This window comes from Python bivittatus, unplaced genomic scaffold (genome assembly GCF_059951505.1).
Source record: "Python bivittatus isolate LINGU-HERP-01145 unplaced genomic scaffold, Pbiv_v1 ctg000790_np1212, whole genome shotgun sequence".
Classification (NCBI taxonomy): domain Eukaryota; kingdom Metazoa; phylum Chordata; class Lepidosauria; order Squamata; family Pythonidae; genus Python; species Python bivittatus.
In genome coordinates this window covers 8,892,010-8,910,638 of record NW_028277110.1, presented here as the reverse complement: position 1 = coordinate 8,910,638, position 18,629 = coordinate 8,892,010, and the positions used below count along the sequence as shown (strand labels likewise).

The 18,629-nt window shown below is 43.0% G+C and overlaps 1 protein-coding gene across 5 annotated transcripts in view; it reads left to right on the top strand.

Moving 5' to 3' along the window:
* EDA (ectodysplasin A) overlaps positions 1-18,629 on the top strand; it is a 109,467-nt gene that overhangs the window by 76,803 nt on the left and 14,035 nt on the right. For all 5 annotated transcript variants that reach the window (XM_088129264.1, XM_088129263.1, XM_088129262.1 and 2 more), the window contains exon 3: positions 10,733-10,759. In XM_088129264.1, the coding sequence (XP_087985390.1) occupies positions 10,733-10,759 (27 nt within the window). The remainder of the gene's footprint in view (positions 1-10,732; positions 10,760-18,629) is intronic.

The following is an 18,629-nucleotide window of genomic DNA, read 5'->3' as shown; positions in this document are numbered from 1 at the left end:
CATTGACCCAACCAGCCCTCCCGGGTTTTCTGGAAAGTGCTGAGCAGTAGCTGGCACTGTACAGGTGGCCCAACAGCTGTTGTGAGACTGACTGGGCCCATGTGTCTGTGGCAGTGCAGCTTTCAAAGCAGACTCACTTTATAGCCTCTGTTTTGTCTTCAGGCAGAGGTCCAGCAGAGCTTTTTAAAGCAGTTCAGGGCTTGCTTTCATCTGCGCCTGGTAATCCCATAATGGAGCCCCTTCAAGGATGAAGTGGCTTGTGGTCCTGCTGATGTTGCTTTCAGCTCTGCATTTGTGGAGGTGGCTGGTTCACCTTCTGCCCCAGTTAGTGGGATTGCTTTCCCTCTTGAGGGCCAGGCACTTCTTCCTCAAGCAGGCTTTTGCTCCCTTGCCCTTGATTTAGTCAAGTGAAAGGGATGTGTGACAGCCTAAATCCAGGGAGCAGAGAATTTGTCTTTGTGCAGTGAAAGGGTGTCATCAGCCTTACGGCTTGCAGTCTGTCTTACTGGGATTTTTCAGGAGGAGGCAATGTTCCTGAAAAAAACCTTCTAATGCTCAGAGGAGATTTAGAACAAAAGGAGCCTGGTTGGGAAAGTTCCTTTCTGAGGTAAGGTATTGGGGAGGATAGTGTCCACAGAGCCACGGGCATTTGTTGAAGAAACTTAACTTCTTTCAATCACAGTCCAGGGCAGTTTGGATAGTAAATCAGATTTGGGCCCCTGATAGAGAGAGACACAGGCAAGATGGATCTCTCTGGATCTCTCTGGAGCTTTTGATAATGTTGAAGCCTTCTGAATCATCCCCATAGATGGGGGTTGGAGGTGATGTTTTGGGTTGCTTCTATTCCTGCTTGAAGGAACGGTTTCAAGGAGAGGCCTGAGTGACTGTGTCTGTGCATGCCTTTGTGGCTACAAGGCATTGCTATGTCCCCAATGCTCTTTAAGTTCTATATGAAGCTGTTGGGGGCAGTCATGAAGAGTTTGGGGATGGGTGCCATCGTTATGCTGAGAATAGCTATGTTTCTCCATAACATCTCAATCAGATGAGGCTGTGCGTGTCATGAACCAGTGCCAAGATACAGTAATGGGCTGGGTGAGGGCCAATAAATTGAGGCTAAATCTGACAAGATGGAAGCCTCGTGGGTGGAGGCTTCCAAATAGAGGCATCACAGTGTCTGTCTGTTCTGAAAGAGGGTTGGGCTGCTTCAAAAGGAATGCAGTTTGAAGAAAGCTCTCTAGAGTCATAATGATCACTGGGGGCTTGAGTAATCTCAGTTGCTAGGAGTGCCTTTACCAACTACAACTTTTCTTGTACAGAGTAAGCCAGCTGCTGTTACCTGAGAGCTGGAAACAGCATTACTGCAGTGTGCTCTGTATGGGCTGCCTTTGTACTTGGACTACAAGGTGCAGTCCAGAATGGCAGCCAGGCTGTTGAGGAGGGCCCATGGGATAACACACTTCTCCTGGATATGAATTTGCTACTGGGCTAGGTTCAAGCTTTTCCTGGTGTGTAAAGCTCTAAATAACTTAACATCCTGATATGTAGACCATCTTTCCCTTTATAAAGCTGTTCAGTTACTATAACCACATGAGGAGGTTCTACTGCAGGTGCCACAGAATTATAGAATGAAAGGGACTTTGAAGATCATCTAGCTAATACTCTGTCCAGTGCAGGAATCCACAACTACAGATGGCCATCCAGCCTCCATTTAAATACCCCCCAGAAGTCTGTTCCATCGTTCAGTAGCTCTTAATGTTAATTGTTTCCTGGAGTTCAGTATAAATCTACGTCCTTGAAATGTAAACTTACCATTTCTTGTTTAGTCCCTTGGAATAACTTTAAACAATTCTGCCCTCTCTTCAGTATGACAGCCCTTCAGATACTTCAGGCAAAACATATTAAATGCTTTTCTTTCCAGATCCCTTATCATTTTGGCTGTTCTCCTCTGGACACACCCCAGAGACTGTCAGATGGTCCTTCTAAATCATGGTGCCTACCTTTTGGAATGCTGCTGCCTCTGATATTCAGAGGGGATCTACTATTACATTGTTGAGGTGTCAACTGAAGATCCATCTGCCACCTGACTTCTCTGTTCCAATTCATTAGGTCAAATTTTCATTCAGAGGCAGACTTTTCTTTTCATTATCCTCACATGACCCCTCAAACATTCAGAGGCTTTAAAGTAGTTGCACTTTTACCCCACTGCCAGTTCATAAGACTTGGGCTGAAACCTAGGAAAAGCAACCCTGCCAATTTAAGGTTTTGCAACCACAGAGACACTAAAGTGAGGTTACTCTCTCGCTCTTTGGCTTTCTGTTATAAACTTAATCTCGATGCCTCACTTCCTAGTCAACAAAAGTATCTGGAGTTGTGCAATGGCCAAGGTATTCTATTTTTCTCCAGGCATGTTTAGCCAAGTTGGTTAAATGTTTAAGTCATTTTATAATTGTTTGTATATTGCTTTTCTCTGACATTTCTTAATATTTTGGAATAAAATTGCCATAATTTCAGTTTTGTTCCATTGGAAAGGGCCACATATTTACAAACGGCCTAGAGGAGGATTTAATATTTCACTTGCATCTAAAAAAAGTTTAAAATGGTTGCTACTCCTATAATCTGGTCTCTTTCTGCTGCTCTTCTCAAGACCTCATATACCTATTTAGAATTATAGAATCTCAGCAAGAGATTATGTGATTCTTTCTAACCATAATTGCTCATTGGAATGCATTGGGTGCCTTGAAAAAAGCAACCTATCACTCTAAATCAGGGATGGGCAACTCTGGGGGCTTAAGGGAAGACCACAAGCAATGCGGTAGATAGGACAACTTTTAGCCCTTTTTTCTCTACTTTGTGAGGACCAAAGAGCGAAGATAGCAGCAGGAAATCAAAAACTCTGCCATCAAATTTGATGTAAAAAGTAAAAAGAAAATGAACAGGGTTTAGGCAATATTCTCCAGGGTTCCTCCCAGCCCTTCTACTCTATGATACAAATCTATGTGCCTCAAAAAAAAATCTTGAACCTTGGGGTCTAATAGACACATAGGGGCAGCAATGCAGAGGTGACATGTGATGATAAATCCACCACCACCCCAAAATGGGGGGAGAAGATGTACACTGCCCTTTTTCCTGAATGAAATCTGGGTGGGAAAAATGTGAGGCTCGGTAGTAATACACATGGAATAGATCTGGGGGCTCTTGTCAGTGTGATGCAGCTTCTAAAAAAGGCAAATACTACAGTATCCTGGGGTGCAAAGAGTCTTTATTAAAAACATTGAAGAATACTGGCCCCAGGACCGAATCCTGTGGCACCTCATTATCTCCTTCCAGAAACCATTGATGAGTAGTCTTTGGGTGTGGCTTTCAAGTCACCTAAGAGAGATACCATCGAGTCCATATTTAATCCATTCACTGATCATATTCTGATGCATAAAAAGCAAAAGACTTAAAGAAGGTATACCTGCTCACACGCAGGAGTATTATTATATATATAATGTATGTATATCTAATATTTAACATTTAGAAATAAATGCAATAACTAAGCATCTGAAATTAATGCGCCAAATATTTATCAGTAAATCATAGCATAGCCATAGCATAGCAATTTAGGGAAAGAAATCTCAGGGGCACAAATGCTTTTCAACTTCATAAATAGCCATTGCTGCCAAGCCATTGTTCTAGGAAGGACACAGATCATGAGTCTGGGAGGAAAAGAGAAGGAATCCCATAAGTAATAGAATACATTCAAATGGTGTTTTCCTGTGTATATGTTTGGGCTAGCGAGAGCCAGTGTGGTGTGGCACTTAAGGCGCCAGACTAGAAATGGGCAGGCCCTGAGTTTCAGTCACACCTTAGGCTCAAAGCCAGTGGGGTGACCTTGGCCAGTCAGTTCTCTCAGCCCTAGGAAGGAGGAGGCCAGGGCAAACCACTTCGGAAAAAACTAACCAAGAAAACTGCAGAGAGTAGTCACCAGGTGTCAAAAGTGACTTGAAGGAAACGTAATTCTGAAACTGGTTTGCTTCATCTGTGTTTTACCACTGCAAGTGAGACATGGTGTTCGTGAGGAAAACATTTTCACAGTGCTTTGGTCCAGAAGTGAGGAAGAGAGATCTCATCACTGATATCATATTATATTTATTTGTTAGTAAATACAGTCTGAGACCAGCAAGTAGGAAAAAAAATAATTAAATTATACCTACTTTAATAAAAATGAAAGGGTGTAGACTTTTATAGTTAGCCATACATTTTGGAAGGCGGCCTCACCAGTAAAATTTGATCTGTCTCTTCAGGCACGAGCCTAGTTTTTCCAGCTGGAGGAATTTGGACATAGAAGACACCCTTAGCAAAAACCAAACGGAGGCGTTGTTGCTCGGGACAGTGAGAGAAAAAAGAAATTGTCTTGTATTCTTTGTGTGCTGCTGTAACCTGGTAGGAACCAGTCATGATGTTGCTTGGAAATTACTTTTATAGAAGATTCATTGGAAAATAAAGTTATAATATTAGTTAAAGCTTCTGTTGCTTTATTCTAAAGCTGCTTCTGAATGTTATCTCATTGTTCTGGACTTAAAAATATTTCAGTACTTTTTGCCTAGGTAACAGTTCCTGCATATTTTCATCAAGGTCATCTTCCTCATTCCCTACAGTATAAAATGGCACCTCCAACTCACAACCCAAAAGGTGGTCCAGCACAATACCATGATTGATCATATCAAAGACTTCTGACCAGTGTTGATTTTGACCCATGTCCAGGCTTGAAGGGATCTAGATAATCCACTACTTCTAGTTTCCTCTGTAGTTTACTCCCCACCAACTCAACAACTTCCCTAGAATGGGGAGGCTAGATTCTGGGTAGAAATTGTCCAGATTGGCAGGATCAAGAGAGTGTACCATCACCTCATTCAGGGCAGATGGCATCACACCCTCTCTCAAAGAGGCATTTACCACCACCTGAATCCAGCCACAGAAACGCCTTCTGCCTTCCCAGGCTGGGCATAAATGCCAGAGATGGCAGAACTTCCCCTAAAGAGCACTTCATCCACTTCCACAGATTCCATAATCACCAGAGTCCTAGTTCACATTGCATGACGTTGTTCCATTCATCATGTATGACTCTCCCCAATTGGCATTTAGATCTGAGTGAATACAAGGTACCTTGTCCACAAAGAAAGCCTACAAAAGCATTAGAGCAGCTGGCAGGTATTTGATCTTTCCTGTTCTTCCCTAAAAGGATCTGGATCATCCTGAACAAAGCCACTGGGTGGAATAATAGACACCCTCTGCCACTCTTATGGCCATTGTTAGGCCCAAGCCTTGGTTATACCCACATTAATCATATTCACTATGAGTCTTTTGCCACTGTCATTCTAGGTATTTCAGCTATTTATCACAGCTATTTCATTCATAATTAAACCTATGCCTTCACTTCCATGTATGTATTCATCAGCTCTGATCTACAATATCAGACCACACTACTTCAGATCCATTGCAGTACAACCTTACCCTTATTCTTAGTTTCATAGATACTGTGTATAACATAGCTATTTTTCATTCTTCCGTTTTTATTTGTAAATTCATGCTCTTTGTCATGAGTTACTTCCAAGGCACAGTTTTTCATCTGCCATGGTTGTCTTCTGATAACCTTATAGATTCTGAACTCTAGCACCCATCAGTAGTTTGATCAGTCAAGGAAGTTTTATATTAAAATAGAGAAGAAGTAAACTGAGGTTATCAGCCTCATTTGTACCCATGCCACATTCAACATTCCCTTGTAATGTAGAACCCTAGGGTTGGAAGGGACCTTGGAGGTCTTAACAGTGTAACCCCTTGCCCAGGGCAGGAATCTTCATAGATCCCAGACAACTGGCTGCCCAGCTTTGCTTGAAAACCTCCAGCAATTGAGCCCCAACCCTAATTCCAGGACCCAGGATGTTCTGCTGCTTAAGAGCTCTTCACAATATGGAAATTCTTCCTTCTTTTGAGTTTGGATCTCCCTCTGTAAAACTTCCAACCAATTGGTTCTTGTCTTATCCTCAGGTGCTAGGGAGAATAAATCCAGACCCTCTGTCCTGTAATAGCCCATCAAGAAGACTGCTATCATCTCTCCCTTAGATTAAGCATACCCAGTTCTTATAACCATTCTTCAAAGGATTCAGCCTTCAAGTCCATCAACATCTTTATCACATATCTCTGCACTCTTTCCAGTTCATCAGCATCCTTCTTGTATTGTGACACCAGAACTGAACACAGTATTCCAGGTGTGGTCCAATAGTACAGCATAGAGGAGAACTATCACTTCCTGTGATCTCAGCACAGTACCTCTGTTGATGCAATCCAAGATTGCACTGGCTCTTTTGGCAGATGCAGCACAGTTGGCTCATGCTCAATCCTCCTTGCAAGTGCTACTGCTGATCCAGGTACCCCCATATGGTACCTATGCATCTGGTTTTTCCTACCTAAGTGCACAACCCATTTCTCCCCATTGAACAGCATTTTGTTGGAAAGGGCCCAGTGTTCAAGTCTATCAAGATCCTTTTGAAACTTGAGCCTGTCTTCTGAGGTGTTGACAATTACCCCCAGCTTTGTAAAAAATCAGAAGAAGTCTGGTAGCGCCTTTTCCAATTAACAAATTTAATTAGGAGATAAGTTTTCCTGAACTGCAGCTCACTACCTCAGATACAAGGAGTGCACCTATGCATCTTTATCTCACATGACAGTTTTAGTTTACTGTTTTTATTTTGTGTTTGTTAGCTGCCCAGAATCATGTATTTGAGATGGGCAGCCATATTAATTAAATAAATAAATATATTCACACTATTATATGCAAGCTAGGAGTTCTAATTTAGATGCTGTTTTGCAAGCCAACATATTAGCAAGCCAACATCGCATCAGTTTGGTAGTACAAGGAGGAGTAATCCAAACTTCCTCATGCATGTGCTTTTCTCCTATCCTGGAGATGGGAAGAAAATATGTTGCTTTCAAACCAGTGTCCCCTTAGCAAGCCTTTTACTGCATCCCTGCAACAAGGCCGGTAACGTTCCTGCCTGCACAGAAAGTAGCATGTTACATTCTGTGCAGGGAGCTTTCAGGCACCCCACACTGCCTGGAGCAACTCCAGATGTAAGATGGAAAGCCCTAAGTAGTGAGGCGTCTCAATCAGTCCTCAGGCTGCCTGAACCTTGGCTGTTCTTGAGATGTAGCAGGGCAGGGATGTGGGGGTTCCTCTCTCTTTCTCATACCTGCAGGTCTGAATGGACAGATGTGCCTCAGCCTATGTAAAGTTTTAGGAGGGAGCCCGCCGTTCTCTTCCATGTTCCAGTTTAAAAAACTGCATTTATTTTTAGCTGCTTCTGTAGCTGGATTTAGCTAGTAGAAAGGTGTGACATTCATATAGAAATCTCTCCTTTCTCTAGAAAACTCTTGCTGGTCATGATCCTTCAGCCAGCTTAGTGAATGACAGGTAGTCCTCACTTAATGACCACAATTGGGACCAGAATTTAGGTCACTAAGCGATGCAGTCATTAAATGAATCATCATGTGATGAACCTGATTTTACGACCTTTTTTGTGGCAATTGTTAAGCGGATCACTCGGGTTAAGTGAATCACATGGTCATTAAGTGAATCACTCCATTGATTTTGCTTGCTGGAAGCCAACTGGGAAGGCCACAAATGGCGATCACATGAACCCAGGATGCTGCAGCCATTGTAAGTGCAAGCTGGTTGCCAAGCGCCCGGATCGTGATCACATGGCCACGTGGGTGCTGTGATGGTCATATCTTCGGGCACCAGTCATAAGTCACTTTTTTTTTTAGCACTATGGTAACTTCAAACAGCCACTAAATGAACAGTCATTAAGCAAGGACTACCTGTATTACAAGATGTCAGAGGAAACCATTTTTTAACCCTGTGAGCTTCTTGGGGGAAAGACAGGCTCTGAATGTGCCGTTGCATCTCTGCTCTCTTTACCTGTCCACTAGTAACGCTGGATCCCTTTCAGCTCAACTACTTACAGTGCTACTGGGGCCGAACAAATGCGGTCTTGTCCTGGTGCCAGAGAGGAGCAATCTGGCGGCCAGAAGCCTTGCTGATTGGTTTGGGGGCATTGTTTTTCCCAGGAGGCTTTCTTCTTCTTCTTTTAAAAATTGCTCGTAAGTACCTGCCTGTTTCCGGTCTCAAAATGGCATGAAATGAAATGTGGGTGCACAGTTAGCACATGGTCTCTGGGCCACCCCAAGAGGTTCAGGGGCTTCAGGCAGCCAAGAAAGCAAAGTGGGGTGTGAACATTTCATGCAGATATGCATTTTCATCTACCTGGAGTCTCCAGGCATTTAAATGACTCACAGATGGTCTTGGCTGAGGAACGTGAGTGATAGCTTAAGGGAGAGTAAGCTGGGTGCAAAAGCTCATATAACTAGAGGAAGGGATTCTCCGTGTGATTTCTAAACACAGGCTTGGTTTACGCATTGTAGTATGCCATGGTCTGTTTTTAACAGTTGAATAAAACTAGTCAGTTTGGTTTCACATATAACCCTAAGCTATAAAGCACAATTATAAACCCCAACAGCTAGGTTCATATATCACAGTAAGCCACAATGTGGTTTGTTCCCTTCTTTGTGACATCACACTCTGGCAACCCCAAACAAACCACATTACAGCCAAACAGTATCTGTGAACCCTGTAACAGTCCACATTGCAGATCATTGTATGGGAACCTAGAGGGACAGAGATGTCCTATTGTGTATAGAGGGGAATCCGGTCCTTGGAATGGGGGAGAAAAGCATGGAAATAAAGTATCACTTTCTGAATAACTCCTGTGTAGCAATGTTCAAAACTGTCTGGTTCGATTCTTGTAGATAGCATTCCTCCCATCCACTCCCATATTAATTTGGTTGCAAACATCCTTGGCTGCAAAGCATTTATACATTCCTGGCAATGTGGGAACCACTGATGTTGAAGGAAGCATTTCATAGGTCTTTAAAGATGGGCACTCACTGCTCAAAATAGCTTGTTACATGCTGTTTCCCAGGATCATAGATTAGAAGATTTTGCTCCATGTTCAATTGGGCATCCACAAAGAAGGCTTTGCAGTATGACCTACCTTGATGTGGGCAGTTGTACAGCTGGTCCTGGAGCAGACCACAGTTGTTGCAGTTCCTCAGGCGTGATCCCTCCCCGGTGCCTCTTCTCCAGCACCTGGCTTTGGTTGGGTCCTCCTTGGCCACAGCAACAGATCTAGGAAGAGGATTGGCTGGCCTGCTGACAGAGGTTCACGGGGCTGGATCCAAGATGGATGCAGCTTCTGCCTCTTTGCAGGCATGTGGCTGGAAAGCTGAAGCTGCCTTGAGCTTTGATGGTTGAAAGACAGTCTCTTTGATTGTTCTTCACAAGGGGCACCCAGGATGGAGCTTCTCTCTGATGCATGCCACGGCGGAGTCTCTCCTGGATGCAGCACTAAGTGGCAGTTGATTTTACACATGTGCGCACCCATGTGTGCACACACACACGCAGGGGGTTCTGCCCTCAGGGTTCTGCAGATTCAAAAGCAAGGGTGGTGGTGGAAACAGATCTTAAACCAAGTATGTCTTTTTTCATTTGTGGCATTTACATAATCCGCCCAAAAAGGTGTGGTAGCTCTAGGCGGACCGATCAGGCTGTGAATGTCCCAGAGCAAAGGGGCCATGAGGGGAGGGGCCCCGCCTGCCAGAGAGGGCCAGAAGGATCTGGACTAGGGAGAGAGGAAAGCCTGTGCCCTCTTGTCTCATGTGCTTCCTGTCTCTTATCCTTCTAGCCCTTCTTCCAACTTTCTAGTCTTGTCTTCCTAAAGCCTTTCTTTTTTCATTCTAATACATTTGCACTTAGTTTAATTCCATTGTTAGTTTGTTCCTTTTAGAACTTAGGCATGAAGATAGTGCCTCTGCTTGCACATAATACAAAGCCATCAATCATGTTAACTTTGATTTAATGTAACTGTGAATCGTCTTGCAGAGAACCAAACCTTTTTCCCACTTCTTTCTATCCCTCTCTTCAATCCATTAGTATTACAAGATCCAATTTTGGCTTTCCTTCAATAGGAAGCATCATGATAGTAGAATGAGGAGGGAGGACCTAGTAGAGTGGAAAATGGTTGGGAGTATGTCAAGGTAAAAGGGGGAGACTTTCACTGGTTCATTAGTGAACCTGTAAAAACAAAACAAAACTGTGTCGAGCTGATGATGAATGCTCTGAAGCAGAGGACCAGCCTGCCTCCTGGAGTCATGGGGGCTCCATCACTGAAGGTTTTCTAGCAAAGGTTGGAGAGCCATTTGTATGGAGGGGCTGAAGATTCCTGCTCTGGGCAGGGGATTGGACTAGAAGACCTCCAATGTCTCTTCCAACCCTAGGTTTTTATGAAAGTAAAATGAACTCAACTGCAATCCACTTTTTTGGAAGAGCATCCGCTTGAAGCAACCTGACAGAATGATAGGCTGTTCTATTGGGAACTCAATTTGAAATGTGTGCACTTGAGATACTAAGAGATCCATCAAGTTTTTTATCAGCAGCCTTTGCACTGAACGCCAGAATATAATTATAAATGTAATTTATAATTATAAAACTAGGCTTTTTAGTTCTTCATGTTTCTATATTGAATATGCTTTGCAGGGATGGGATGTTGGATTTTTATTCTTCATTCATCAAATGTTAGTGGATATGGGACATAGTTTCAGACAACAGAAATATATATGTATTTTTCTTTTGTAGGCACAAGCCCTTCTAAAAAGAAGAAAGGTAAGCTTGTCTTTCTATTTCTATGCACACACATAAACACACATATGACATGGCCCATAACAATTTTAAGCTTCGCCATCCATCCAAAATCCAATAAGTTTGTATTTATTTATGAGATTTAGATGGCTGCCTATCTCATGGCAGAGACTCTGAGTGGCCTACAAAGTTATGTTAAACAATCCAAATCATAATGCCCAAGGTCACAAACCACAATTCCAACTTAAAACAAAACAACATTAATTGGCAGAACTCACTTAATCTTCTGGCCCAAACGGCTGGGGGAACATCCAGGTCTTTAATGCCTTGCAAAAGGCTAAGAGGGTTGGGGCCATCTGAATTTCTGGAGGATGCGGTTCCCCAGAGTAGGTACCACCACAGAGTACTTGCCCTGTGGACATGATGTAGGATAGTCTCTGGCCTTCCAGGCTGTTCCCTCTGCCCTGTACACAGGGGAGCAGCAGTGGGTCGGAAAGCGGCTATCCTACATCATATCCACGGAGTGTCCAATTGACTTTCTGATCCACTGCTGCTCCCCTGTGTACAGGGAGAGGGAATGGCCTGGAAGGACAGGAGGAAGAGCTGCTACCAAGGCAATGGCCAGATAAAAGGGCTCTGAGCCCTGGGCAAGAATGTAATGTGAGGAAACATCTCAGAGCAAGCCCCTCCCTGGTTCACCCAGAGATAAAGGGAGGGAAGGACAAAGCACATTGAGACTTGCAAGATTCTGTTACAATAGTTTTACAATAGCTTTACAATATTAACTTTACCAATACCTACATGGCATTGGTTTCCTAGTCTGGTCTATCTTGAAGAGCTGACACCCTGAAGAGATTTTCACCCCCTTGGGCCAGGCTGCTTTTGAAGGTCTTGACAGAGATGGGCAGAGAGCAGCTGTTGCTCTGCAGCACACAGCTGTGAGCAAGTTCTGGCTCTCCTTCCCTGGAAAAGCTCAAGGCAAGGGGAGGTCCTCCAGGGACTTGCAGGAAGGCCAGGCGAGGGTAGCCGTTTCGTGCCAGACTGCACAGCAGCAGAGAGGTTTTGGCTAGTTTTCTCAGCAGGCACCTCACTTGGATGGAAACCTGGTGTCCACGAGCCGGAACTTGCCTGCACGTGCCGCTCCGGATTACATGTAATTGTGTTATACCTGAAGTAGCAGCTAATTTAGCAGCAGAAAGGCCTCTGGGAAGGATTAACAAAAACAGCTGGAGCATGTCTTCCCCCTGGTTTTTGTGGGGGCCTGGTGAAATCTGACTTAGGTATACATCTCATCCTATGTTAAGTCTAGGAAGACAGCAACCAGAGGAATTTTATAATAAATGAGTATAAGATTTAATGAAGCTCAAGGATAGCTTCAAACCAGAGGCAGGACAGCTGAGAGGCAGATCGGACGAAGGCTTGGCCAGCAGCCAGCCCAGGCCTGAAGAGGCACGACCACTGATCCTGAAAGGAGGATGACTTCGGTTTGCTTTGCATGGAGAAATCTTCTGCTGCTCATGCCTTTTTTAAAAAGTAAGTTTGTGGCTGCAGCACCATGCGTTCTTACTTGATAGCAAGACAGTATTGCACTCATTGGGATTGGGCTTCGCGTAGATGGAAGAAAAAATAACGGAACTGCCATGATTCAATCAGATAAGCCCAAGGAAACTTGGCTTCCAGATCCACATATTGTTCCTCAGGCATAGGAGTTAAGAACAGAAATAAAAATAGCTCTCATGACATGTGATCCCTGAGGGCTGCCTGGCCAGAGCAATGAAGGTGAGTGCTGCCTGTGGGGGATCCTTTCAGCCTGTCACTGGGTGTGAAAGAGGAGGCATCCATGCCCATCTTGCCTGAACCTGCCAAGCAGAACCCTACCAGCTCTATAACTATGAACAACCATTCCATGACTTTTTCTACCAACACTTGTGCAGGCTAGTCCAGACAATGGTATACCCAAAAAGCATGCAGAGCAAATCTCACTTCGGTCCAATGCAGTCTTCTGGGGTCTTCCAGAACTGCTGCTCAGCAGCGCTGTCATGATTGTAAGCAAGACTAATAGATCCAAAGATTCGGGTTTCAGGTAGTATGCAGGCTGTTTAGTTTATCTTGATGCTGCAGCTCTTATAACATTTTTTCAGTTAGTTAATTTAAAACTATCATCGCGTTCGGTATCTGGTTTTCCAGACAAGCTGGGGCAAGTTGAATCTCTCTTCATTATTTTATGGTATTGAAGCAACTTGCTGATAGTCTGGCCAAATGTTTATGTAACATCCTTGAGAAATTCTGGATGAAAGCTATAAAGTACCAGATGACTGAAGAAAGGTAAACGATATTCCAGTCTTTTTAAAAAGGGAACTGCAAACAGTCTGATATCAATATCTGGAAGGACTCCAGAGCAAATCAAAACATTGCCTCTGCAGGCATCTTAAAACAATGTGATGATTACAAGAAGTCAGCATTTGTAAACAATGAATGTTAGGTTTGGGTAACTTTCTTAGTAGATTGTAGGAATACTGTGGACATAATGTATCTTGATCTCAGCAAAAATTTTACAAAGTACTTCATGCCCTTCTGATTAGATAAACATGGGTTGAACAGTAATTTATTTACTTATTACTTACAGCTTTTTTAGACTGGCTGACTACACATAAGGAAATCAATATAGAATGTCTCAAAATTAATTGATAACAATATATCAGTAAAATAAAAACAACAACAAAAGCAATAATAAAAAAATAGGCCTGCTGAAATAAGACTGTTGTAAAATTCTTCTTGAATGCAAGTAGGGAACCAGAGGGAGTGCATTCCTGTAACATGGCAGCTACTTCTCAGAAGACCTGCTTCCTAGCTCACAACTCCTTGACTTCCTGAATTCCCTTAATGTTCCAAGTGGAATGGTGGGACTCATACCCAGCAAGGCAGTCCCATGTCATCTTGGGCTTTATAGATGCTTTGATTTGGGCCCAGAAGCCTACTGGCTGCCAGCAAAATTCAAGCAAAACTCAAAACAATCTTGGTTAGGTTAAAATTAGGTAGGTTAGACTCATAGGCCTAGATGGGGGATGCTGGTTTGGCTAGTACTTGTAAAAAGGAATTCTAGTTGATCACAAGCTGAATATATATATCAGTTATGAAACACAGTTGGAAAAAATGCAAACACAATTTTAGGCTGTATCAGTAGAAATAAAATTTCTAAATTACATGAAGAGTTAATTCCACACTTGGAGAGACAGTTTGATGTAGTGGTTAAGGCATCAGGCTAGAAACTGGGAGACTGTGAGTTCTAGTCCAGCCTTAGGCACAAAGCCAGCTAAGTGATCTTGGGCCAGTCCCTCCCACTCAGCCCTAGGAAGGAGGCAATGACTACCCACTTCCAAAAATCTTGCCAAGAAAACTGCAGGGATTGTCCAGGCAGTCGCCAGGAGTCAAAAACTGACTTGAAGGCAATTATTATGATTGGTCACACAGTCAGCCAGATGTTTAGGCTGGATGTGGCATTTTTGTTCATCTATCAAGTCCTTCCCAAGGACCTGGGAAAGGCAGATGTTGTTGTTTGATGCTGTTAAAGGTATCGTCACAGGATATAAGCTGTTTCAAGTAAAGCTGCCTTTTGCAATTGACTGATGGTGATTTTGTCAATGCTGATGGTCTTCAATGGTGCTCCAGATGTTTAGGGATTGCACCCAAGGTGCCTATTACTATTGGTACTGTCTTTGCTTTCCTTTGCCACAGTCGTTCTACTTCTGTTTGCAGGTCTTTATATTTTGTGATTTTCTCCAGTTTTTTCTCTTCTATTCTGCTGTCTCCAGGTATTGCAATGTCCACTATCTAGACTTTTTTGTCTTTCTTATCAACAATGGTTAAGTCTGGGGTGTTGTGTGGCAGGTGCTTGTCTGTTTGAATTCTAAAGTCCCACAGCACTTTAGCTTCTTCAATTTCTATTATTTTGTCTGTTTTGTAGTCCCACCAGTTCTTGCTTGCAGGCGTGCAGATATTCCAATGACCATTGTTGCTACTTTGTCATGTCATTGTTTGTAGTCAGTCTCTGCAATCTTCTTGCAGCAGATAACTAGGTGGTGCCCTGTTTCTTCAGCTTCTTTGTAGAGGTGGAATTTGCTGTCTGTTGTTGTCTTCTCAATTCTGGTTTTATATGCATTTGTTCTTAAGGCTTGGTCTTGTGCAACCAGAATTAGCCCCTTGGTCTCTTTCTTCAACTTTCCTGCTCTTAGCCATTGCCAGGTCTTGTTGATATCTGTTTTGCCTGCTAGTCTTTTTGTGTACTGGCCATGTAATATTTTGCCTTGCCTTGCCATGTCTCTTTTCTATTCTTCATTTGGTCTTTCTAGTCTTTCATTTGGCTAGTTTGGTCTCTCTGGTGTTCAGTAAGCCTTCATGGTGTACTAGTTTCACTGCATCTCCTTCACTGTCCTTCAGATATTCTTCCAATGCCCTTTTTTCTTTTTAACTGTCTGGTGTACTTGCAACATTCCACGCCCATCAATGCTCCTTGGTAAGTAGAGTCTGTCAATGTCACTGCATGGATGAAGGGCATGATTCATTGTCACTATTTTTCTGGTCTTCCTATCCAGGGCTTCTAGTTCTGCTTGAGTCTAGTCCACTATTCCAGCTGTGTATATGATGACTGGAATTGCCCAGGTGTTAATTGCCTTGCCTTGATGGTATTTCCTCCACTGACTTTGGACTTTAAAATCTTTTTCACTCTCATTATGTATTCACTCCTAACCTTCTTCTTGACTTCAATGTGCTTGAAGTTGTCAGCTTGAAGGATGCCCAGGTATTTGTAATGATCTTCTTCATCCAGATTCTTGATGTTATTTCCAAAGGGCATCTTGATTTCTTAAGTTTTCACTATTTTTCCCTTGTTGATGGTCAGGGTGGCACATTTGTCCAGTCCAAACTCCATTGCAATATCTTGGCTGTATATTCGGACAGTGTTGAGCAGCAATTCCAGTTCAGATGGTGTTTTTCCATACAGCTTCAGATCATCCATGTAAAGGAGGTGGGATAGCCTGGCAGATGTTTTTGATGTTTGATAGCCATGGCCTGACTTGTTCAGTATTGCTGACAGAGGAATCAGTGCAATGACAAACGGTAGTGGTGATAGTGAGTCTCCTTGAAAGATTCCTCTCTTGATGTTAACCTCTCCCAGGCTATCACCAGTGACCAGCAACTATGTCTTCCATTGTGCCATTGATCTTATCATATCATATCATATATCTTATCAAATATCTTGTTGATTATTATTATTATTATTATTATTATTCCACACTATTATTAAAAAGATACTTGTTCAGGTAACTGGAGCAAGTAGAGATTAAGAGAAGTCAGTATGCTTTGCTTTGAGAAGAGAAGACTGAGGGGGCACATTACCTCTTCAAAGAGCTAGAGCTGGGGATCTTCTCAAGCTCCTAGTCTAACAGTGGACTGGCAAGATAGAGTTGGTCTTTTGAGTGTCCACTTCACTGTTCTGGAATGTGTGTTAGGAGTGCCTAACCACAGCTGTTGCATGGCCATGAGTTCAGCAAAGAGGATTTGCTTCCTCCAGTAGCCATCTGATAGAACAGTACATGCTTTACAACTGAGAAATTTGCTTTGACAAATTTGCAGGACTCTTCAAAAATAAAATAGTTCATCTTTATAATGATATGAATGCTGCCATTGTACATGTCTAAATGTCAAATGTAAATTCTTGTTTAGTTTGTGTGATACACTTTAGCTTTTGTAGCTTAACCATATAGACAAGTTGCTTGTTGCAGTTTGTTTCCCACCTGCTCTCTTGACCGTTAGCCGTCACTCAGCAGACCTAGAAGATAGCGGTGATCCAGTGGTAGGCACTGCGGCAGAAACCTTCTTACTTCAATCCGTTCCCATTTGGATTCTGGGCAATATGGGATTAAACTGGCCTTGATTACTCTGAAGGATGACCTGTATTAGTCAAGAGAGACAGAGGAAGTGCCACTCTGCTATCCTTTCTTGCTCTTAATAGCTTCTGGTATTATTAACCATGGAACATTTCCTAAGCTGGCCTCCTTTTTTCTCATTAAAGTTGTCAGCAATTGTGCTTTTAGTATCTTCTTTTTTAAGCTCTCCCTTCTCAAGTTCCTTTGGGCATTGGCTTCTCCTGCCATATGTATCAGTGCTCTTAATTTATTAAAATCTACTTTTCTGAAGTCGAGAAAAGGTATTTTGACTACACGTGGTTTTAATTTCTCTTAAAATCAAGAACTTCACATTGCACAATCACATATACCATAGTTCTTCAGCTACATCTTCCATATTGCTTAGTCTGAAGTCAAGGACAGCTGTTTCTTTTGGTCCCTTTGTCCAGCCTTTGAAGAAGAAAGTTGTCAGCCAGAATTGTCTCCCAGTAGCTGGCGGGGTATTTACAGTGGGGCAAAAAAGTATTTAGTCAGCCACCAATTGTGCAAGTTCTCCCACTTAAAAAGATGAGAGAGGCCTGTAATTTTCATCACCTCAACTATGAGAGACAAAATGGGGAAAAAAATCCAGATAATCACATTGTCTGATTTTTAAAGAATTTATTTGCAAATCATGGTGGAAAATACGTATTTGGTCAATATCAAAAGTTCATCTCAATACTTTGTTATATATCCTCTGTTGGCAATGACAGAGGTCAAATGTTTTCTGTAAGTCTTCACAAGGTTTTCACACACTGTTGCAGGTATTTTGGCCCATTCCTCCATGCAGATCTCCTCTACAGCAGTGATGTTTTGGGGCTGTCACTGGGCAACACGGACTTTCAACTCCCTCCAAAGGTTTTCCATGGGGTTGAGATCTGGAGACTGGCTCCAGGACCTTGAAATGCTTCTTACGAAGCCACTCCTTCGTTGCCCGGGCAGTGTGTTTGGGATCATTGTCATGCTGAAAGGCCCAGCCACGTTTCATCTTCAATGCCCTTGCTGATGGAAGGAGGTGTTCACTCAAAATCTCATGATACATGGCCCCATTCATTCATTCTTTCCTTTACACAGATCAGTCATCCTGGTCCCTTTGCAGAAAAACAGCCCCAAAGCATGATGTTTTCATCCCCATGCTTCACAGTAGGTATGGTGTTCTTTGGATGCAACTCAGCATTCTCTCTCCTCCAAACACAACGAGTTGAGTTTAGACCAAAACATTCTACTTTGGTTTCATCTGACCATATGACATTCTCCCAATCCTCTTCTGGATCATCCAAATGCTCTCTAGCAAACTTCAGACGGGCCCAGACATGTACTGGCTTAAGCAGGGGGACACATCTGGCACTGCAGGATTTGAGTCCCTGGCGGCGTAGTGTGTTACTGATGGTAGCCTTTGTTACTTTGGTCCCAGCTCTCTGCAGGTCATTCACTAGGTCCCCCTGTGTGGTTCTGGGATTTTTGCTCACCGTTCTTGTGATCATTTTGACCCCACGGGCTGAGATCTTGCGTGGAGCCCCAGATCAAGGGAGATTATCAGTGGTCTTGTATGTCTTCCATTTTCTAATTATTGCTCCCACACTTGATTTCTTCACACCAAGCTGCCTGCCTATTGCAGATTCAGTCTTCCCAGCCTGGTGCAGGTCTACAATTTTGTTTCTGGTGTCCTTCGACAGCTCTTTGGTCCTGGCCATAGTGGAGTTTGGAGTGTGACTGTTTGAGGTTGTGGACAGGTGTCTTTTATACTGATAACAAGGTCAAACAGGTGCCATTACTACAGGCAACGAGTGGAGGAAAGAGGAGCCTCTTAAAGAAGTAGTTATAGGTCTGTGAGAGCCAGACATCTTGCTTGTTTGTAGGTGACCAAATACTTATTTTCCACCATGATTTGCAAATAAATTCTTTAAAAATCAGACAATGTGATTTTCTGGATTTTTTTTCTCATTTTGTCT